Source organism: Seriola lalandi, unplaced genomic scaffold, assembly GCF_002814215.2.
Source record: "Seriola lalandi dorsalis isolate HSWRI2012SDOR001 ecotype SW California unplaced genomic scaffold, Sedor1 jcf7180002054898, whole genome shotgun sequence".
In the NCBI taxonomy this organism is placed as follows: domain Eukaryota; kingdom Metazoa; phylum Chordata; class Actinopteri; order Carangiformes; family Carangidae; genus Seriola; species Seriola lalandi.
Window position 1 is genome coordinate 4,511,518 of NW_019525450.1, and position 19,612 is coordinate 4,531,129.

Here is a 19,612-nt window from a genome sequence, read left to right on the forward strand (position 1 = left end):
ACTTCTCTCTGTGTCCCTCCTGAATTCTTCACTGTCCTTTCTGTGGGGAAATGTTTGGCTCATTTCCATGTGGGTCTCTTCACACCTGTTCTCCAACATTGTGCTCAATGTTTGTCCTTGTCACTGTGACTCTTGAATGCATCTTGCATATAAAGTGATACATAGTTTTGTCTGTTATGGATTCTTGTTTTTCTGATGCTGTGTTGCATTTCACATGCTGATTGTTATACACAATTCCTTCTGTGCCTGTTTTTATACTTAATTGGCAAATGAACTTGAACTTGATCAACTTGATAGACTAACAGAGTGGAAGTATAGAAGGAGGTTAAAAGATGAGGCTCAGATGGGACGTTGTTGCAGCTAAGCAGGGCAAATATTATAAAGAGAAATCTCTCTCACAAAGGTGTGTGACATGTCCTGCTCTGTCATGTTGCATGCATTAGTGACAGCAGGTGCAGTCAGGTGCAATGACCAGGACAGAGCTTATGACAGGATATTAGATTCAAATTTGATTTCATGTATTTCTTATATCATTCATTGCAGTATGTAAAATGCCACATAATGCCTGTGTGGGTATATATATATATATATATATATATATATATATATATATATATATAGAGAGAGAGAGAGAGAGAGATATAGAATATATAGGAAGAGTACAGCTTTCAGGCTGCACGGTGGTGCAGTGGTTAGCGCTGTCGCCTCACAGCAAGAAGGTTCCGGGTTCGAGTCCCGGCTCTGACGTGGGATCTTTCTGTGTGGAGTTTGCATGTTCTTCCCGTGCCTGTGTGGGTTCTCTCCGGGTACTCCAGCTTCCTCCCACAGGGGAGTAAACAAATGGGGACTAGGCTAATTATCTAAATTGACCATAGGTGTGAGTGTGAATGGTTGTCTGTCTCTATGTGACCTGTCCAGGGTGTACCCCGCCTCTCGCCCGAAAAGATGCTGGGATAGGCTCCAGCCCCCTGCGACCCTACTAGAGGATAAGCGGAAGAAAATGGATGGATGGATCAAAGTATCTCCAGTATCAGTGATGCAGGTGGAAATGGGAGAAATGCCTTTAAGGCTTTAATCAGAAGATCAAGTTACTGCTGGCAGACTGGGTTAATCTCCAGTGGGACAGGGACAATGTGATACACAAAAGTGTTATTTAACAGACTGCTGGGAACATGAGACAAATCTCACATGTTTTGGGTGGATAGGTGATACAAAGGCAAAAAGCCCAAGGTTATACCAATTACAGCAATGACCAATGGTTCCTATTCCTTTCCATTCCTCCATGGTAATTGACCTTGCCAAAGGTTGCACTCAGTATATAGCAGGAGGAAGGACAAGTCACAGCAACTTCCAGTATGGTACATAGTCCAGAACTATTTTGATTAGTGCTTTTCAGACTCAGTGATCCTTATACTGGGTGTGCAGGTGCCACAGTTTATATCGCAGTGAGTGAGTCATGTATTAAAAAAAGCAAAACAGACCATGTGTAAGTATACCACAGAGGTATTGGCAATATTTTTGGCAATGCAATAGTTAGAGGGGGAAACAGCTCATCATTGTATCTGATAGCTATTCAGTATTCACAAGCATACGATCTGGCAGATTACCGTCTAGGACAGATATTATCAATGACATATTCCTTATAATGTAAAGGGTCGAAGCTAAGGGTTTATATATATACGCTTCATATGGGTTCCTGCTCATGTTGATGTGAAGGGAAATGAGCTGGTGGATATTCTGACAAACACTCTGAATTAAACAAGAGGACATAGTATATACTATAGTAAACGTATAAACCTACAACATGTAGGAGGTTACACCAAATACACCTGGAAAATGCACAGTGCAGTAAACCAAAAACAGTCAAACATGTCCAGTCCACTCGGCGGCGGTAATGCGCTTCTAAACTGGTTTGCCAACCTCCAATAAACACCAACGAAGAAGAAGCAAACGCGGAGCACCCTAATGAAGAAGAAGCAGAAGAAGAGAACCCTAAAGAAGAAGAAGAAGCCTCCCTGCTCCCGAGGAAAACAACAAAGTCCCCTGCCGGTGGGATACTTGTCATCATGGCTGTGTTGTGGTGTGAAGTGTGACAGCTAACGCCAAGATGATGAACGACATCATAGAGGAACCGGAGAAGGACACGCTGCTTGAAGCGCAGCCGGAGCCACAAGTTTTGTCGGTAATGTCAGCCGACGTTAAAGCTAGCCCGGCTAAGGCTAGCTTGTAAATAGACACTGTGAGGCTCGCTAACTAGCCTAGCTTGTGATTTTGACAGTTCTTTAGATGAGACATGCTCTGAAAATAATTTTCGAGACGGTAAGCTATTAATTATTGCCAAGTTTGACTGTAAATAATGTGGAGGGACATGCTCAGTAAGCTTGAAAACACATATAATTGATTTTCACTTCCTCTAAACCGAAGGGGTTGATGGGAAATTTTGGAGGAGGTTTTGATTTTCAAAATTGTATGTGGTAGGTGAAAGTTTGGTGTTTGTCACTGGATACAGACTTAATTTGACATAAGACTTGAAAACAGTAAGCTGAAACGTCACGTTCAAAAAGACGTGCATATAACAAATATTTTTTCATGAAGATTATGATTAAAAAACATTGGAATTATTAAAAATATCCCTATAAACTGTGTCATCTTGTCATTTAGATATCGCATGATGTAATTTAGTTATTATCATATTAATGTCTTGTTTACTTTTTTATCATACACGAATCTCAGCTACATATTTTTTTTTGTCATTTCTGCAATACAAGGGGCCCAGTAGTGGCACAAGACCTAAGACTACTGATGGAGGCATCAGGCCTGTGGAGAAAAGAGGACCTTACATCATGTCCAGAGCTCCAGCCATCCACCTCAAACTACGTAAGCGTGTTCTTGACTCATCATAACTGGTGATGTGAACAGGTCATTATTATGCTGGTCTGTAGGTCAGAAGTCCTTTAATAATTGTTGTTTTCTTGAGTCCAGCTGCGGTTTCTCTTAGTACAAAATAAGAAAGCTGAAGAGTATTGATTATCCAGACAGCATAGTGAGTCATATGACACTCATAGGCTCAGATGCCCTCATTTTCACTCATGCTGTGTGTCAAAAAAGCAATTATTGTTGTCAACTTTTCATAATGTCATTCACTGCCTACTTGTATCATATCATATTGATTTATTTGTAGTGGCCCACCACAATATCAAAATTGACCGTTGCATATTTATTTTACTATTTCAAATGGCTAAAATCTTATTTCATTGTAGAGCTGTGTGCAACGCATTGATTTTCTCAGTAGAGTTGTTATGCTGGTTTAGTTGATATGAGCTTAAACTGGTTTGATTTTATGCCAACCAGCTGAAGCAACATTTGTCATTATGATATGTTAGGGCAAATTTCAAAGCAGCCTACACCAGCAATATGACGATGAGATTAAAATGATGTTTGTTTATGAATGGATTTATGGAGCCAGTTGTGTCGCTGTGTGCAATTTACTGCTAAGCCAAGGCCAGCAAAATGAAGTAGATCAAATTTCAGTATCAGCAGTTGGCAAACCGTTTTAGAGGTGCATTATTGCCACCAAGTGGACTGGAGTCACTCGCTGTCTCATTACGTTCCACTCAGGAGCATCTGCTGAGTAAAGTGTGACACCTAGTGGTAAAATTCAGTACAGTGGTCTGGTCAAGTGTTTGGTTAAATGACAAACTGGTTTGAACATTTTTACAGCAGCCCAACCCGATCACTCAGCCCCCCCTTTCCCCACTCTCTCTATCTCTCTCTTCCTCTCTTTCTCCCTCTCTCTCTCTCTCAGCACACACAGACACATTAACAATGGACCCGTCTGTCATAGTTGGAACGACCAAAAACAACAGAGCATCTGGTCTTTCCAAAGGGAAATGATATGTGTTTATTTATATATATATAGAGTTGGTAGTCACCTGAGACACATGTTAATGCCAGGTCTGAAAGAGGCCTTTGTGATATGTGGAGCTGTCAAGATGTCTACATTACACTAGTGACTGACTAGCAACTGTGATTCCAGTAATCACATGGCATCTACAAAAACTTTCCACACAGAGAAGAGGTGATGTTGGGTTCTGAGTGTGGGAAGTCACCGCAGTGTTGATCTGTCATGTGACGCCTGAAAGACGTATTGCATCAGCCACATGACATATTTAACAGACTCCTTTGTCTCTGTTTAAAATATGTTCACACTCAGTAAATGGGAAAGATAATGTGTAGAACTCAGTTTATCCTCTGAATTCCTGAAACATTACTGACTTTTTGTATCTCTTCTTTGGAGATACCAGTTAAACCCAACTTGAACAAATATACTTTAATACAATAAGTCAATTTTGTTAATTTGCAAAGAATGGGTTAGGTTATGGTTATCTCTGCATCATAATAATTTGTTACACCTAATCTATGTTCCCCACTTTCCAGACAACACTCTTGGTTGAATCTGTGATCCACACACATCACAACACTTGTTCCAGGCCTAATGATGCATAATTTGTTTTTATTTAGGCAGAGGAGTAATGGATGTTATCAACTTTATAGGAAAAGATAATTTTCCTAAAGATAGGAAAGTCACCCCATCACCCAGCTGTAGCTGCTCTAACCTTTTTAAAATCTCTTGTAAATGGAAAATTACAGAACAGTTAACACGCACATTTCAGTGGTTATGGAAATATACAATGTTAAAGTCTTTAAAATACCAACAAGCTTCTTGAAAGGTATTTATTGAATTAAAACTCTCAACTAATTTTGTCTGAGATTGAATCACTCATTCATATTTGAAATGTGTGATATCCACTTAGTAGCTGCCAAGAGAAACCACAAAACATCATAAATTTAGTTTAGCATCACAACATAATGAGATGTCAAACCTTTACAAAGGAGAACTTGTTCTTCTTGTTGAGGATGTTGTGTCATAAATCTCAAGTCATACACTGCGCTGAGAGTAATTTTTCATTCCTAGATCACCTTTCAGTGAGATTGTTTGAGGCTTTATCAGTAAAGGCCCTAGGTAAGGTTTCACTTAAATACTGATTATATAGTATGACTGGGTCCCATGAATTTTGGGAGTCTTTTTTTATGGTTATGTATGATTCTGAACAGTTCATTGTAACAGATAATTGAGTGGAGTGATTGTCCCAGCCAATTCTCAGATTAAAGTCCTCAATAAACTTCTTATGTCACCTATCCTTGATCATTGTACAGTCAGTCCTTGTCAGCACAAAAACTGTTTCTTATTCTGGTTATTCACAGAGAAACACAGGGAGATGGCGAGAAAAGCACTGAAGAAGAAAGCCCTCTCACCAGGACCTCCAGTGATGCATCAGCCCAGACAAGGAGCCAAGAGGTGAGGAGAGGAGGAGGATGATGTTGAGGAAAGAGGAAGCCAATTTTTGTGATGTCAGCACAATGCAGGAGAAGAGATGTTTGTTTTGAACATTTTATTATTATTTTTTTAACATTTAATGCTTCTTCTTGTAGGACAGTGAAGTACAACAAGGGCTACGCTGCTTTGAGTCAGCATGCTGAGGACACTTTGGTTGCACTGGACTCAGACAGGTAAGGTTACACCAAGTACACAGGGGATAGGGGTTATTGAATTCCTACTATATGCAGTAAACTGAGCACTGAAACACTTACTGACAGTCGTTTTGTTATTAGAAACAGTACTCTCTCCTTATTGGTCTCCCTTTATGTTATTCTCATAAGCATACACATCTAAAAGATATGTCCTGAATGCGCTCAATCGTTGTAGTGCACAAGCAACATATTTGCTTACATAACAGAATAAAATCTCTTCTTTTCAGTTGTCCAACTAAAAATTGTCATGAGAAGCAAAGTATATGACTAGTTTTAAGTGTGATTACAGATTAAAGAATCACATTTAATGTTTAAGTTTAACGCATCATTTTATATTGTACCTTTTAACATCATGTGATCTTGGCTTTTGTTATGTCCAGTTGGAGTTTTGACATTTTCCTCGCTCTGGTTTCCCTAAACACGTTTTCCAGTTGACATATTTAAATTGTTGACATCAGAATGACAGAACCTGTCCTACTTGTTTTAACAGTGATGAAGAGATCGATTTTGAGCAGTATTCCTCAGGATACTCTTCAGCTGAGGTGAGTTAGACATTCTTCAGATTGTCACACAGTGAAACTGGCTGTATGACTATGGCTGTGTAGGTGTGAAAACACTTTGTTTTTTTTGGCCATTCATACATGTTCAAAGAGAAGTGTTATTATCAGCCTAGACTTTGTTTTTCCATTTTGTCCTTTTATTTTATGACCTCTGTGCGATCTTTCGCTAACACTTTGGTTTGAATTGTCAGGCCAGCACACACAGTTGGAATTGTAAACTCTTGCCCTTCGTCTCGCAAAACCTTCACAATGTAAACATTTAGTACCCATGGAGAAAATAAAAACTGTGTAGACGAAGAAAAAACTGGCAAAGTGTTTGAGAGGTTTTTCGAAGTCGTAGTGCCATCAAATCATGCACGTTTGCTGAACAGTAAATAGGTAAGGGGTTAAGAGGAACCAGTTTGTCTCAAAGGACATAATCGAAAACAACTTGGGTGAAAGAAGTTATCATTGGTACATTTGCACATCAAACAGTTAAAACTGGTGCCAGATCTTGTTTGTGCTTTCATTCATTCATGCGTTTGTAGTAGTAGTAGTATTTACTGAGTACCTGTCCATGGATAAATGTGAGAGCAAAGGATGTGTTTTATTTTTCTACCTTACCATTGTTGTTTTTTTAGTCGCAAGCCTCTGGCTGTGTCCTGACCTCAGATATGTAGCCAGAGTTGTTTGCACCGCCAGAGCTTAAATTCAGTATTACCTGTTTTCTCACATTGCTATTAAGTAACTGTAGAATTTTCCTAAGAGACATTTGTACCTATGGGTACAAATAAAGTACCCTAACATAATATATTTTAATAGTTCATGGAGAGGCACAGAGTCATAGATGATGGAAATGGGGTTTTGGATTTGAAAAAGTAAATTAAAATTATATCATACACCTTTGAACATGATTTTTAATCTCTAACACTAACTGGTGGTACTGGCGACCTAACTTGATCCCAAAAGCCAGTTAATTCATGTCCATTGACAGACAATGGCTACCTAAGCAACTTTGTAACTAAGTTTGGTTCATAACAACAAAGATACTTAATCATGAGTATGAAAAGATCATTATAAACAGATGAACCTTAGTGAGATGTCCATAAGGTTAAGCCACATTACTCATGGATGAGTGTGTGTTACTGAGGTCCTTATTGCTCTTCAGGTCCATCCCGATTTAAGCAGGCAGCTGCTTCAGGACGGCTACCGTCTGGATGAGATCCCTGATGACGAGGACCTGGACCTGATTCCGCCCAAAGCCATGGGCTCCTCTGTGTGCTGCTGCTCCGAGGGCCCGTCTTGCTCCATGCAGTGATGCTGGTGCCGTGACTCAAACCTTACAAAGGCTTGGCTCCAGTTTTAGTCGCTGACTTTTGTCACTGGTGCCTGAGGCCGTCTTTTTAACCCAGCTCCACCGCTGCGCTGCCTGAAGACTTCCAACCCCGAAGCCAAACTCCTGTTCATGCAGGACTGCATGCACCGACATCGCTCACCCCACAAGACAACGTGGATGGACGTAAGAACAAGCCTTATCCACTGTGACCCCAAAGCTTGACTATTTTTTTATTTTTCTTTTTATAGAACTACAGGAAGTACTAACTATGCCACTGCTTCAAATTGAGTGGGAAAGTAATTCATCATTTGGGATATGTCCATGTTGACCCAGTGGAGAGCTGGTTACTGTCTGGTGAACAGGTCTGCAGGCCTCTAAGCACGACACGCATACAAGTATGATGTATTGTGTTTGATGTTCCAGTTGAATTTTATTTATCTTATTAATCAACTGTTATATGAAGGCGCCTCACTTGACCATTTACATTCCTTGACTACTGTTCCATTAACTGGCTTTGTTTTTTCTTTACTGTATCTGTCCTCAGAAATTACATTGGAGTTTTATTCCAAAATGAAAGGGCCACCACTTGGGGAAAATATGACATTATTATTAATATTATTTGAACAAAAATAACAACCTAAAGTTATGTTTTAAGTAGAAGAATGACTTAAATAGGATGTGCAGTGTTGCCACTTCAATTCTTTGTGGCTCATGCGTGATGATAATTATTTTTTCTGCCTCTGCTGCAAACTCAAAAACCTTAATACAAGTATAGAAGATAATCCAAGGCAAGGATTATTTTCCACTGGTTCCATATGTTCTTCTTTGTGTCTGAGAATGCAAAGAACTCATTACATCTTAGAAGTCGCCATTGAGAAAACTGCTACATACAAAGAGGGACTCACTCATGCAAAAAATCATCTTATCACTGTTAATAAGAGTAACACGTACTCTTACCAGATGTTACACAACTATACACGGAACAAGCTGTCCACAGATGAGTTACTGAAGTACTTTGATGGAACCACGGATATTTGTTTAGATTGGACTTCACAGTCTCTGTGTTGTATAATTAAGTTTCCAGAAACCAATGTCACCTTTTAACACGCTGCTACAAAAAGATTGTTGGCATAAAAACGAAATATATTACAGATTCCTGTATAATTCATCCTGTCATCTTAAAATGTTTGGTTATGTGGTTAGATATGTGTATGTTTAAATTCTCTCTTTTTTAAAAATATGTATATGCTTTAGAAAACAATTTGACACAGATGGGGAGAATTTAAAAATAGGTTACTTTATTATTATTATTATTATTGTCTTTTTTTTTTTTTTTTTGCAAAAATTGATATGTAGCCTCTTAGATTAAAACTTTATCCAGGATCTGATGTAACTCTTAAAAAGGTTGTGTCATCTTTAACACATCAGAGTGTGTGTGTACAGCAGATCAGAGTTACATTATTTTATTTATTTATTTTTTATACATGTTGGGGACACTAAAATAGTTGTTACAGGTTAAAAACAGTAAACCAGATTTGCATTAGAATTGAGGTAGTCAGCTACCCATGTTAGCTGTTAGGCTTTTGAGATGTCACACTATATTTACACATCAGTTCATACTCTTTTCTATTTGTGTTACTGTGTGTCTGTTTCTTACACAATAGACACAGGGATGTGCCGAAAATGGCAATTGTTAATATATGAAAAAACAAATATATTTTTTTTCACTTTAAAAAAAAAAAAGAAAAAAAAAGCATCTGTTCACTCATGTTACAAGCCCGGGTCATATTTTACTATTAATGATTGGTGTTTATTTTGAAACGTGCATTAACAAAAAATGTTTAATATCAGAGCAAGTGACAGCAATCACTTTCTCAGGAGATTTTTCTGTGTATGTGTGGGTGTGCAACTACAAAGTAATTTGCCTTTCTTTCACATACATTTGTCAAATGAAAAAAGTTAAGTGCATAGAGGTTTTACGTCAGGATATATGTGTGGCCACTGTTGTACCTAACCTGTAGGCCACACTGTTATTTCTCATGCTGTGATGTTGGTTGTTACAAGGTGTAACTCTTAGTCATATAAATAAATGGTGTAGCAGACCACTTGACCACCATAAAGAGGTTGAGGATTGGCGAGAGTATGACATTTTGTACTAGAAAAAGTAGACACCTTGATTTGTCCTCTACAGAGTTGGGATAAATTCACAAATTCAAAAGTGGATTTTGTTAAAACCCTTGCAATGAAAATGCTTGTTGCTGAAAATGTTAAATTTTTAACATAAGCAATGGGCACTATCTGGATGATGTAGGAATAAAAGCTGATTCTACTATTAGACTAAGTGGGAGTCACTTGATACAAGTGTGAACTAAATGCTCTAAGGGTAACAGCTGAATTTAAAGTGTATCAACCCCGGCCCTGGATCTACACAATGTTTTTATGTACAGAAATATTGCACTTAACACCAGTGGTCAGTAGCAAGTACACTTGACCCACCTGTACTATGCAACAATTGGGACAATCTGCTTGTTATAACATTGTGACAATATAGAGTTACTGAGTGCTAAATGCAATAACTGAAATTGTTATTTTATGATGGCAAACACTAATGTTTTTTATTTGATTGTACTGTGTATTGGTTTACATTACTAAATAAAACTCAGTTATCTATACTTTTAGTGTTTTATTGTTTTGATAGTTCTTAAGAATCATTTTCCGTGATGCCTGTCTTGTGTGAAGGAAGCTTTTTCCGTCAGTGAAAAGTAGTTGTACATACAAGGTTGATAAGAAGCCGGTCATGAAGTTGAACATGGTAGTTGTTGATACCTCAAGGGGGCAGCACGAAGCCATGATGCATTCCCAATGCAATACCTATAGAAGCTTCACTGCTGGGCACCTTCCCTGAGGGTTTTGTAGTATTTAATGTAAACATTGCATCATTATCCTTTTCATGTCATGCAGCATTCAGAGAAAGATTTTTTTTACTGTAAGTGTTAAGAATACTTAGTGAGAGCCCAGTATCTATTGTTAAAAGATACATTTTCAACCATGTAATTTGGCTTTGAAAATATATACATTTTCCCTGATAGCACCCATATAAATGTATAGGCTAATATAGGTTAATAGAAAGCACGGATAAATGTATTTGGTGCTATGTAACTAGTTTGCAATTAAAGTTATACACAGTCTTATGCTTTAAGCTTTTTATTGAGATTATGTGGCGAGGAAGGCTCCTCATAGTAACACTTACTAAATATTATAGTACATATACAAATGAAGGAATGTGTATGAATAAAGAAATTAATAAATTACAGGCAAACCAACTGAATAAAAATGTCATGAAACTGAAAAGGCTGTGAGACTTGTTGCTGTAGCTGGGCGGGCCTAAGGCTGTTGTGCGCCATGCAGGGGGTGTCAATTGAAGGGGAGGAAAAAAACGACTGAAGGGAGTTACCTCAGCGCTTTCCGAGATATGAGATCGGGCCATTTTCCTGTCGGTCCCTTTTTCTATTAAAGAAGAAAATCACGAAAATCAGTGGGGAAAGACAGAGAGAAACACAGCCACCTTTCGGAGGGTCGTCCAGAAGACTGCAAACAGCGCCTTTCTGCTCGCGGATCAGTCGCAAAAATCTGCGGTGCATGCACAGTATTTCTCCCCCCGTGCGCGCGCGCGTGTGTGTGTTTACAAGTGTTTGAACGAGTGCCAGAAAAGAGGGAAGAAGGAGGATAAAGCCAAGGAAGGAGGGATGGTGGACAATTCAAGCAGTAGTAAGGCACAAATGGTGAGTTGCGGTCCTGCTTAGCGTCTCTATACATTTCTCTGACCTGTAACGAGCTAGAAAACCCTCCGAAAGAGGCAGTTTGATCGCCTTTTATTTACGGAAAGAGAGTTAGCCAGCTTAACGTTACATTTTTCTAAAGAAGAAAGAAGGCGAAGCTTTCAGAACTAATTTGACCTTATGGTAGGTTACTTTTTAAACATATTTTACAATTTTACAACAACATTGTAACACAAATTCACAAAGTGCTTTACAGTAATAAGACTAGTCTTGTTTGTTTCTACGGCACCTTGTCCCAAAACCTATTAGGCTACGCATACGTTATCCACGTATTTTGAGGATGTGGCAGCTAGCCAAATGCGGAAAAGGTGTATATTTTTGTGCAGTTTTAGCTGAGTTGTTGTTTCTTCTTTTATTTCTTTTTTTTTTTTTACTTGAGTGGTTATTTGCCTCATTAAGTTGTCTGGAGGTCAGCCTTTTCATTTTTGCAAACACTGAAGTTTATGCTGGAGGCTATTTAGAAGCAGTTCATCTCCCTGTCCGGTTTCAACACTGGCAATATGGATGGCCATTTTATAACTTACAGTAGTTGAGGCCAGTTATTCACCCCGTGCTTTGGTAAAGGCGTTTTAACGTGTAACAGCATTTCGTTTTATTAGTCAATGTACTCCTGTTACAATAACTTAGAATAATACTAAGTGCGAAGTACCAACAGTTTTCCTCTCTTTTAGTATCATGATGCAATTTTTTGTGATTGGCTCTTATAACTGAAGTTAGTGTCTGTTTTAACGTCTAGCTCTAAATCTGTGTGGACTCATTAAACCCGTTAACGTGTTCTTTTGAATTGTGTAAGTCCATTTTGCATAGCTTTGGTATGTCTACCTTGTAATGAGCATGTTAACATTAGTTACAAACAGTGTCAATGAATTTTCCTGCTTCATTGCTTTTAGGTCATTGAGTTTTGATGTAAACTTCCTACCAGGCAGTATGCAGATTTTGTCTGTTTATATTAGCAAATATTGTTACGATTTAAAGCTGTGGTGCTGCAGATTTTCCAGTTTCAGTCAGTGACAGGTTCAAACGAGGACCTTAGTGAAAGGAGTTACAACTTTAAAAATGTTTGTATTACTTGGACTTTAATTATCTAATTTCTGTGTGTGAGTTTATGTTTAAATCAGGCTTTTTTTGTCTTCATAGTAGCTTTTTTTTATGCATGTGCCTTACACGTGTCCCATTTCATCCTGTATATTGAGATAAAAGGATAATTAGATTTCAGTTTATGGTTGGTCATCCATGACTCCTTCTCTACCTCCCACAGCCCAGCATGTCTCAAGAGCCTGGTGTGGCCTTTTCTCAGAACACCTCTACAGGGGGGATGAAGCTGGAGGCAGTGATGGAGCAGCTCCAGCGCCAACAGCAGGCCCGATTGGAAATGGAGCGCAAGGAGAGGAAGCTACGAGAGGCCCACATCATGTATGCTCAGCAGGTTGCTGCCCAGCAGGCCATCTTGGCAGCTGCCCGGGCCTCTGGGGCCAGCTTCATGAGCAAAAGCCTGGCTGGAGGTGTCCCTGGTGGTGGGTTGCCTCCCCGGGTTTCCAATCAGAGCAGTGTGGACTCGGAAAGAGAGGATGACGAGGACAGAGGCCGGGATTCCGGGGATGAGGATGACGACAATGAGATGATGGAGGGAGATGAGGGCAGTGATGAGGATGAGGGAAGTGCCAGTGGTCTGGAGTTCCTCCGCAAGCAGACCCTTGCTTTGCAGCAGAGCGCCTCCCGCATCCCGGCTCGTCCATTTGGCAGTTACTCAGCTTCGGCCCCCCAGAGGGCTGCATCGCCACCTATCAGAGTGAAGCAGGAACCTGACGAGGGCCTGTCTCCTGCGGGGCCTCACTCTGCCACCTCTCCTAATGGACAGGCGGACTGGGGCTTTGAAGATCACTTCAGACAGGTTAGTACCCTGCCTTGGCTCCTTGCCACACCGTTTTTTCCTTAATATATAAGTTTCTGTTTTGGTCCCAGTTATGTCTTCAAAACACGACCCTTCAACCCAAAGCTGGCTTCTTTTCATGCATCTAAAAACAGGATCACTCCATCTAGAATGGTTTGTGGACATTATTGTAATTGACCTTCTCAGGAAGTTGAGCTGTGCAACCACTGGAAGCTACTGTATTTAGAGCGGCAAAGGAGAATTGATTTCATGTAAATAGTATGACAGTAGCTGTTAGCAAAATGTCAACAGTATTTTCCACTGGAAAGTCCCACCAGTAACACATACAGTATACAAGGCTTTAATTTGAGATTCTATGGCATTCATGTATTTGTTCATGTTCTACAAAGGGTTTAACCTTAAATCATATCACATCCACACAGGGTTAGTAGTATACAATTTTTTTTTTTCAACGATATCGGATTGGTTCTTGGTATTGGCCGATACACAAGTTCAGGTATCAGAAGGTCTTGGGAAGGAAAAATGCTATTAGAACATCTCTATTGCCAATCTCACCTGAAAAAATGTCCTATCTTTCTTTAAATTTAGTGAATTTATACAGGGCCACATCAAAACACTATTGTTTATTGTGACCCAAAAGAGTAATACTTTCACTGTTCACCACTCTCCCTTTGAGTGTTTTGTTTGATTTCTCAGGCCATTCTCCTGCTGTGAGTGACTGCTTAATCTTGACTCTGGGACAAATCTCTCCGGCAGTATCTTTGTGAGACACTTCAAATCTCTGTGGAGGGTTGACCGCTGATTGGCTTTTGTGGCTAAAAATCCTCCTAAGTGAGTCCTGGCAGAGGGCCAGGTTGAGGCGCAATGTGTTCACGCTCACTAGCTCTCCCCCTCTGCACTCACATTCTGTGTGTGTGTCTCTCTCTCATTCTCTGTCCCTCTTGGCACTTTGCTCAGGCTCTGGTTTGGCTCTGATCCAGGTAGTGGAGTCAGGCAGTGTAGGGCTGCTGCTGTGTGGCTGTGGGTGGTTGGCCGGGTCAGCACGAGCATTTTGGGTGGGTGGGAAGGTTGGATGTAGTACACAGTAGCAACCTGCCACACCCCCAGCCCCCCAGCCCGAGACTTTCGGCTGTGTGCCAAGTGCACTTTCTCTTGAAGGTAAACATTGCCTCAGCACAGTGTTACAGAGCACTGGAATGCCAATTGGGAACCAAGCCGAGCTACATGTGGTTTAGCATCATAGCTTGGGACATAGCAAGTTAAAGAGAGCTCTACAGCCTTTGGATGATATAAAAAGCCTTGGTTGCACAAGAGTGGGCAGTGTCAGAGGACATATCTGCGCTTAATCACTATGGGTGCAGGACTATCATGTGTCTGCATTTTATTACTGTCTATTTAAAGGCAGATGTCTTTGAATGGTGCTTCTCTAGACCACATTTCCAAATTTAGCTTTGGCACATGGACATTTGGTAGTGACACACAGGAATGAGATGTTGAGGGAAAGCAGCAGTATTATAAAGGTGGTGGGAGACGGAGCAGCAGTAGTAGTTGTGTTTTTATTATTATTGTATAGCAACTAGAGCCACTGCCTTCACACGGGTCTGCTGGGAATGATTAAAAACATTACTCTACAAGGTATGAACGTTGTATGAAATTGAGTTTCACTGCATTGTTTAGGCTGCTTATTGTTTCCAGAGGTGTCAGAAAGAGTGGAGGGGTATTATTCTGCGAGGTGGCTGGGCTTTGTGTGAATGTTGTCAGAACAGAAGATCACAGCAGCAAAGTTGTAGCTGACCAGTGCCCTATCTGTGGCCTGGCGTCTTTTATCAGGAGAGGCGGGCTGAGCCTGGGGGTTGGGGGAGGCATTGTGGGATGAGAATTGGTCTGGCCTTTTTTTGTTTCCTCTCTTTTATCTTTCCTGTCATTATGTCAGCTCTGCAGTATTTAATGACTGCTCATCTCTTCAGGCAGTTTCAGGTTGCACTGCTGTAGGGGGAGGGGGACAGTTGGATTTTTGATGTCATTGTCTTCGAGAGGCCAGAGACAAGCCTGGCAGATGCCACAAATACCGAACCTCTATAATAATGGGGGAAGCACATTTATTACGTTCTAAAAGCAGTGAGAGAGGGGATATGACTAGCTAAGGAGACAAATGTACGGAAGTCCATTTACATTAACATTTACATTTCATCTAGCCAGTCACATTGAGTGTATCCAAAGCACCCTGACCGAGATACTGCTGTGTAGTTGTGCTATAGCAGACAATATTTAAAGAGTTTGGGTCATGATTTTATCCAGAGCCACTTACGGACACATAGACATGGTAATAATGTCAATTTGCTAGTTCACCAATATTTCAAACAAATGAAAGTGATAACTGTGATGATTCATAATTCATATAACAGTGAAAAGTCAGTGTATGCATCTGTAGTATTGATATAACACCTAGTTTGTATGTAATTTACCTCGTCCAGAAGCACCAGCACTTGACTGACAACCATTTGATTAGTCCATCTTGTCGTCCTATACCATGAGTGTTTTGAGTGTATGAGTGGTGAGAGCCTGTACAGGTCAGATGGGGGGGGGTTGACAGACACGGGTAGCCAGTGTTTCCGTGTCAGTGATGTATGTGTGGTGACCTCAGCCCTGTCCTAAACAGCAGAGTAAATAATTGTCAAACAAGGGGATGGACAAAGCTGTCGCGTGGAGAGAGGGCTGAGGCGGGCAACTGGCCGGCCTCAGCCCTCTGGCCTCCACCGCAGTGGGACAGAGGCTGCATGACCCCTGTAATCCACCCACCACCCCTCCTGCTCACATAGACACATGCCCATAGACCACTACCTCCTTGTGATAATCCCTCTGTGATTAATAGACTTTTAATCATGCCTCCAGAACACAGATTGTGTCTTATGGTCTAATATACTGGTGGTGATCGCCTCATTTGGATTGGCTGTAACTGAGGGACATTCTGTTGTGTGCTACAGGTGGTGTGTGAGCACAGTGGCTCTTAGTTATGTTCACAAGCTTTTTTTTGCTGTGCAACTTTGCAATTTGACAAATGAGACAAAATGGAGGCAGTGAGCAGAGCATTACTACATTTGCATTGCTATGATCACAAAGGGATAGTGATGGCAAAGCTTCAAGACAGAGTAAGTGATGAGTACCTCTCTCATCACATCACAAGGCTGAAGAGTAAGTTTTAGGCGCGCAACCAGGCATTGAGTTGACAGATTGGCGGCCACATTTGAATTGCTCTTGTGTGATGATGTCCCATGATTCAAGGAAGAAAATTGTCTTAAGAATATGTAACGTTACACAAAATGGCTCTCTTTCAATGTGTCTCATAGTCTAATAGACAAGAACATTAGCTAAATAAATGTAGATGTACAATTGCAAGGTAATGTATTTAGCAGGCTCAATTACAAGAGGCTGAATAATTACCCTTGCAGCCTTATTAGATTTATAGTTTGTCATTTGGGTCAGATCAGAGATGCTCTTGATCTGGAGATTCAGCAAACCAGGAAAAGCTAGAAACTGGAAAAGTAAATCAGTGCAACAGCAGAGCTCACTTGACAAGGTAGGGCACAAGAAGGCAGAACTGGTCTTGGGTGAGGGAAACCTTTAACACAGGAAAAGAGGTCTGTTACTATTGAGCCCTGCCATCACTAGCCACCCTTGAGCCCGATTCTGCTGCTTAGGGACTGAAGCCTGTCTGTTGAGCCAGCGCTGTTGCATAATTTAGCTGTCGCCCCAGCAACACACCAGCCAGGAAGTGGGGAGCTGCACGGCTGCAACACAGAGATCGATAAGGATTGTGTGTGAGCTTTTAGAGGCAGGAATGTTTGGCCTTGTTTATGGTTCATTTATGATAAATGGGAAAGACATTGTATTTAGCAGATGGACTCAAGTTTTCATTTTGATAGTGGAGTGTGGAACACATATGACTTGATGCATCAGCCCACCGCTGCAGTGTTGTTGGGAAAACTGCAGGTGTGAGAAATGAACAACAGTATCACCATCTCTTACTAGTGTCATAGTGGGAGCTTGGAGGCTTCTCTGCCTGGCGTGCATCCTGTATACGCCAACCTGACCTGGTTTCTGCTTTCTGAGTGTTATGTTGGTGTCTCACATGCCATAACTGTCAGTGGGTCTTAAATGGTGTACTTAGTCTTATTCTGTTTACTGGACTTCCTGTTATGCTGATGTAATAAGGCTGGAATTACCATCTGACCCCTATTTGTACAACCTGCCAACAAATGGAGGTTATTCAGATGAGAAGTAATTACAAAGCCTGAGGTGCATTAAAATATCCTGCAATGCTTGTTCAGAACAAGATGTGTGACTGTATTGCGTTAGGCTTGTATTGTCTCTGCCATGCTCAAACTGTTGAGTTACACAGGGAAAACCTCAACTCTGACTGTAAACTTCAGCTGTTAACACTTACAACAATGCATTCATATAACAATGAATACTTGTTTCACCTTTTTTTAACTGTCCAAGAGTTGAACAGTGTTACAAATGGTTATATGTGCAATAAGTCATTTATTTTTTAGCATACAATAAGTGCTGATGAGTTCTTTAATTTTCTTTTTCAAGCTACTTTTGTGTAGCAGTTCAGTTTGAAGATCTTTGAGCACCATGAGTAAAAGAACAATTTAACAAATGAATCCACTATAATAAAAGAAAAAAAGAAAACTGAAGACTTGTAAATCATTTACCTTATGTGTCAAGGAATATACAATTTTAATCTCAATTAAACACTAATACATTCTTTGGTTTTCTCGTACATGTATGTACGTATTTCCTGATGGACACTTGCTCACATATATTTAAGCTCTTTTTAGTTTTTCTGCTTGATCTCTTTAAGTCCTCATCAGGTTCTTTGTCATCTGTGTGACTGCAAAATTATGTCACTAATGGCATTTGTGATGAACGGCCTGGACACAAAATGGTTAACCTCATTTCTAAATTTGCCCCCTTAGCTATAACACTGATCTCCATTCAGATTAGGCTGGGTAAGGTGTCCGATTCTAGATTCATTCTTAGCTAACTTGGGTGTAATTCCCCTCAACATTTTGGCTGACCTGCCATTTCTTTCTTTATTTTTTTTTTCATGTCATACATTTGTTAAACTAGAACAACTTTTTAATGAACATGATGTGTTCTTGCATTGTTTATTGTTTATGCTTATATGCATTCAGGTTTATACCTCCAGCACTTCACTTTATTTTAATGTAAACGATGAAGATAGAAATAAAAGCACATTATGTTACAAATTATTTTACTTTGGCCTCCTATTAAATGCTAAAAACACTCTTTTCCCAAGGTGTGATTTGGTAGTCCAGCAATTTTTACAGACTGATGGGAGGTTTAGTGTTTATACATTTATATGGTGTGTTCCTCTGGGATTTATCAGTTTATGTGTGTAGTTTAGTGCTGTGTGAACCTTGCTTTGCCTCATTAACAACAGACCTCAGTTGCTTGGATTGGATGGAGGTGACTGGGCTTTTAGCTCTGGATTGCCCTTTTTAATGGCGTTTTTCTGATTAATGCTACTCTGTGCTTAATGTAGCCCGACTGTTATGGCTCTGGTTGAATTTGTCTCAGGATGGAAAGATGGGTAGAGCCTACAATTGCACAATTAGTGACGCATAATTATATTTTGCACTTCCAGTTTCCAGTATAGTTTGTGTATAGGCAATATGGGAATATTTAACTCAATTAAAATTGTCCACTGTCTTTAGAAATAGTCGATCTGATGATTTTGTATTGTGGACGATCTCATATGATATACAATCTGATGAATCAGATGAATCATACAGCTTACATAATTTAAATATGCTATATTTAGATATTTCATTTTAAAAGTTCATTTGTGGCTAACCAGTTAACGATTAAACAGATAACCTGCTAACTGCAGCTGGCGATGGCAGTCCTTGTTCTGATCTGCAGCCTCTGTGAGTTTGGTGCAGCGGCACATGTACAAGTTCTTCACCTGAGCAGACCAAGAACTACCGTCACCAGATGCAAGATGGTGGAGTTACAGTCTGTTCGCAGGACAAGAAACCTGCCTGCAGGTTGAGGAACATGAAGCAGGATGAGCCAGGACTAGCTGGTTAGCAGTCATGACACAATTCGTAAACACAAGACAGCATTGTGGGCGAAGAGTAGCAATGACCAGACAAACGTGAAGGAAGCGTCAAAGCAGCAGAAAGTTTCAAATTACAACTTTCAGGTCAGGACTTTCAGAATAAAATCAGAGCGGACAAAGGCAGAGATTTGTGAGTTGGGCCATTAGCCGTAAATCTGTGGGGATACTTGCGATTCAAATTGTGGATTGTGATTCTACCCAAAAAAGATTGTCACATGATCTTTTGGCCAGATCGGCCACATTAGTGGCAGTGCTTGCTACTTT

General features: G+C 40.2%; 2 protein-coding genes across 4 annotated transcripts in view; both read left to right on the forward strand.

The window, feature by feature from the left end:
- The first annotated feature begins 1,970 nt into the window (after nucleotides 1–1,970).
- Nucleotides 1,971–10,139, forward strand: fam219b (family with sequence similarity 219 member B). Of its 2 annotated transcripts, none has more exons than XM_023429743.2 (6): nucleotides 1,971–2,182; nucleotides 2,769–2,877; nucleotides 5,266–5,359; nucleotides 5,494–5,571; nucleotides 6,083–6,134; nucleotides 7,300–10,139. In XM_023429743.2, exons 1-6 carry the CDS (start codon nucleotides 2,108–2,110, stop codon nucleotides 7,447–7,449), a joined length of 558 nt encoding a protein of 185 aa, XP_023285511.1. In that variant the 5' UTR covers nucleotides 1,971–2,107; the 3' UTR covers nucleotides 7,450–10,139. The 2 variants fall into 2 exon arrangements, with proteins under 2 accessions (XP_023285511.1, XP_087036366.1); XM_087180240.1 differs by lacking the exon at nucleotides 1,971–2,182 and adding an exon at nucleotides 2,192–2,319.
- A 753-nt stretch (nucleotides 10,140–10,892) lies between these two features.
- LOC111672315 (AT-rich interactive domain-containing protein 3B) overlaps nucleotides 10,893–19,612 on the forward strand; it is a 54,062-nt gene continuing 45,342 nt past the window's right edge. Inside the window, exons 1-2 of one of the 2 annotated variants that reach the window (XM_023429719.2) lie at nucleotides 10,893–11,249; nucleotides 12,565–13,197. In XM_023429719.2, the coding sequence (XP_023285487.1) occupies nucleotides 11,214–11,249; nucleotides 12,565–13,197 (669 nt within the window). In that variant the 5' untranslated portion in view covers nucleotides 10,893–11,213. The other variant, XM_023429720.2, reaches the window with a different exon arrangement.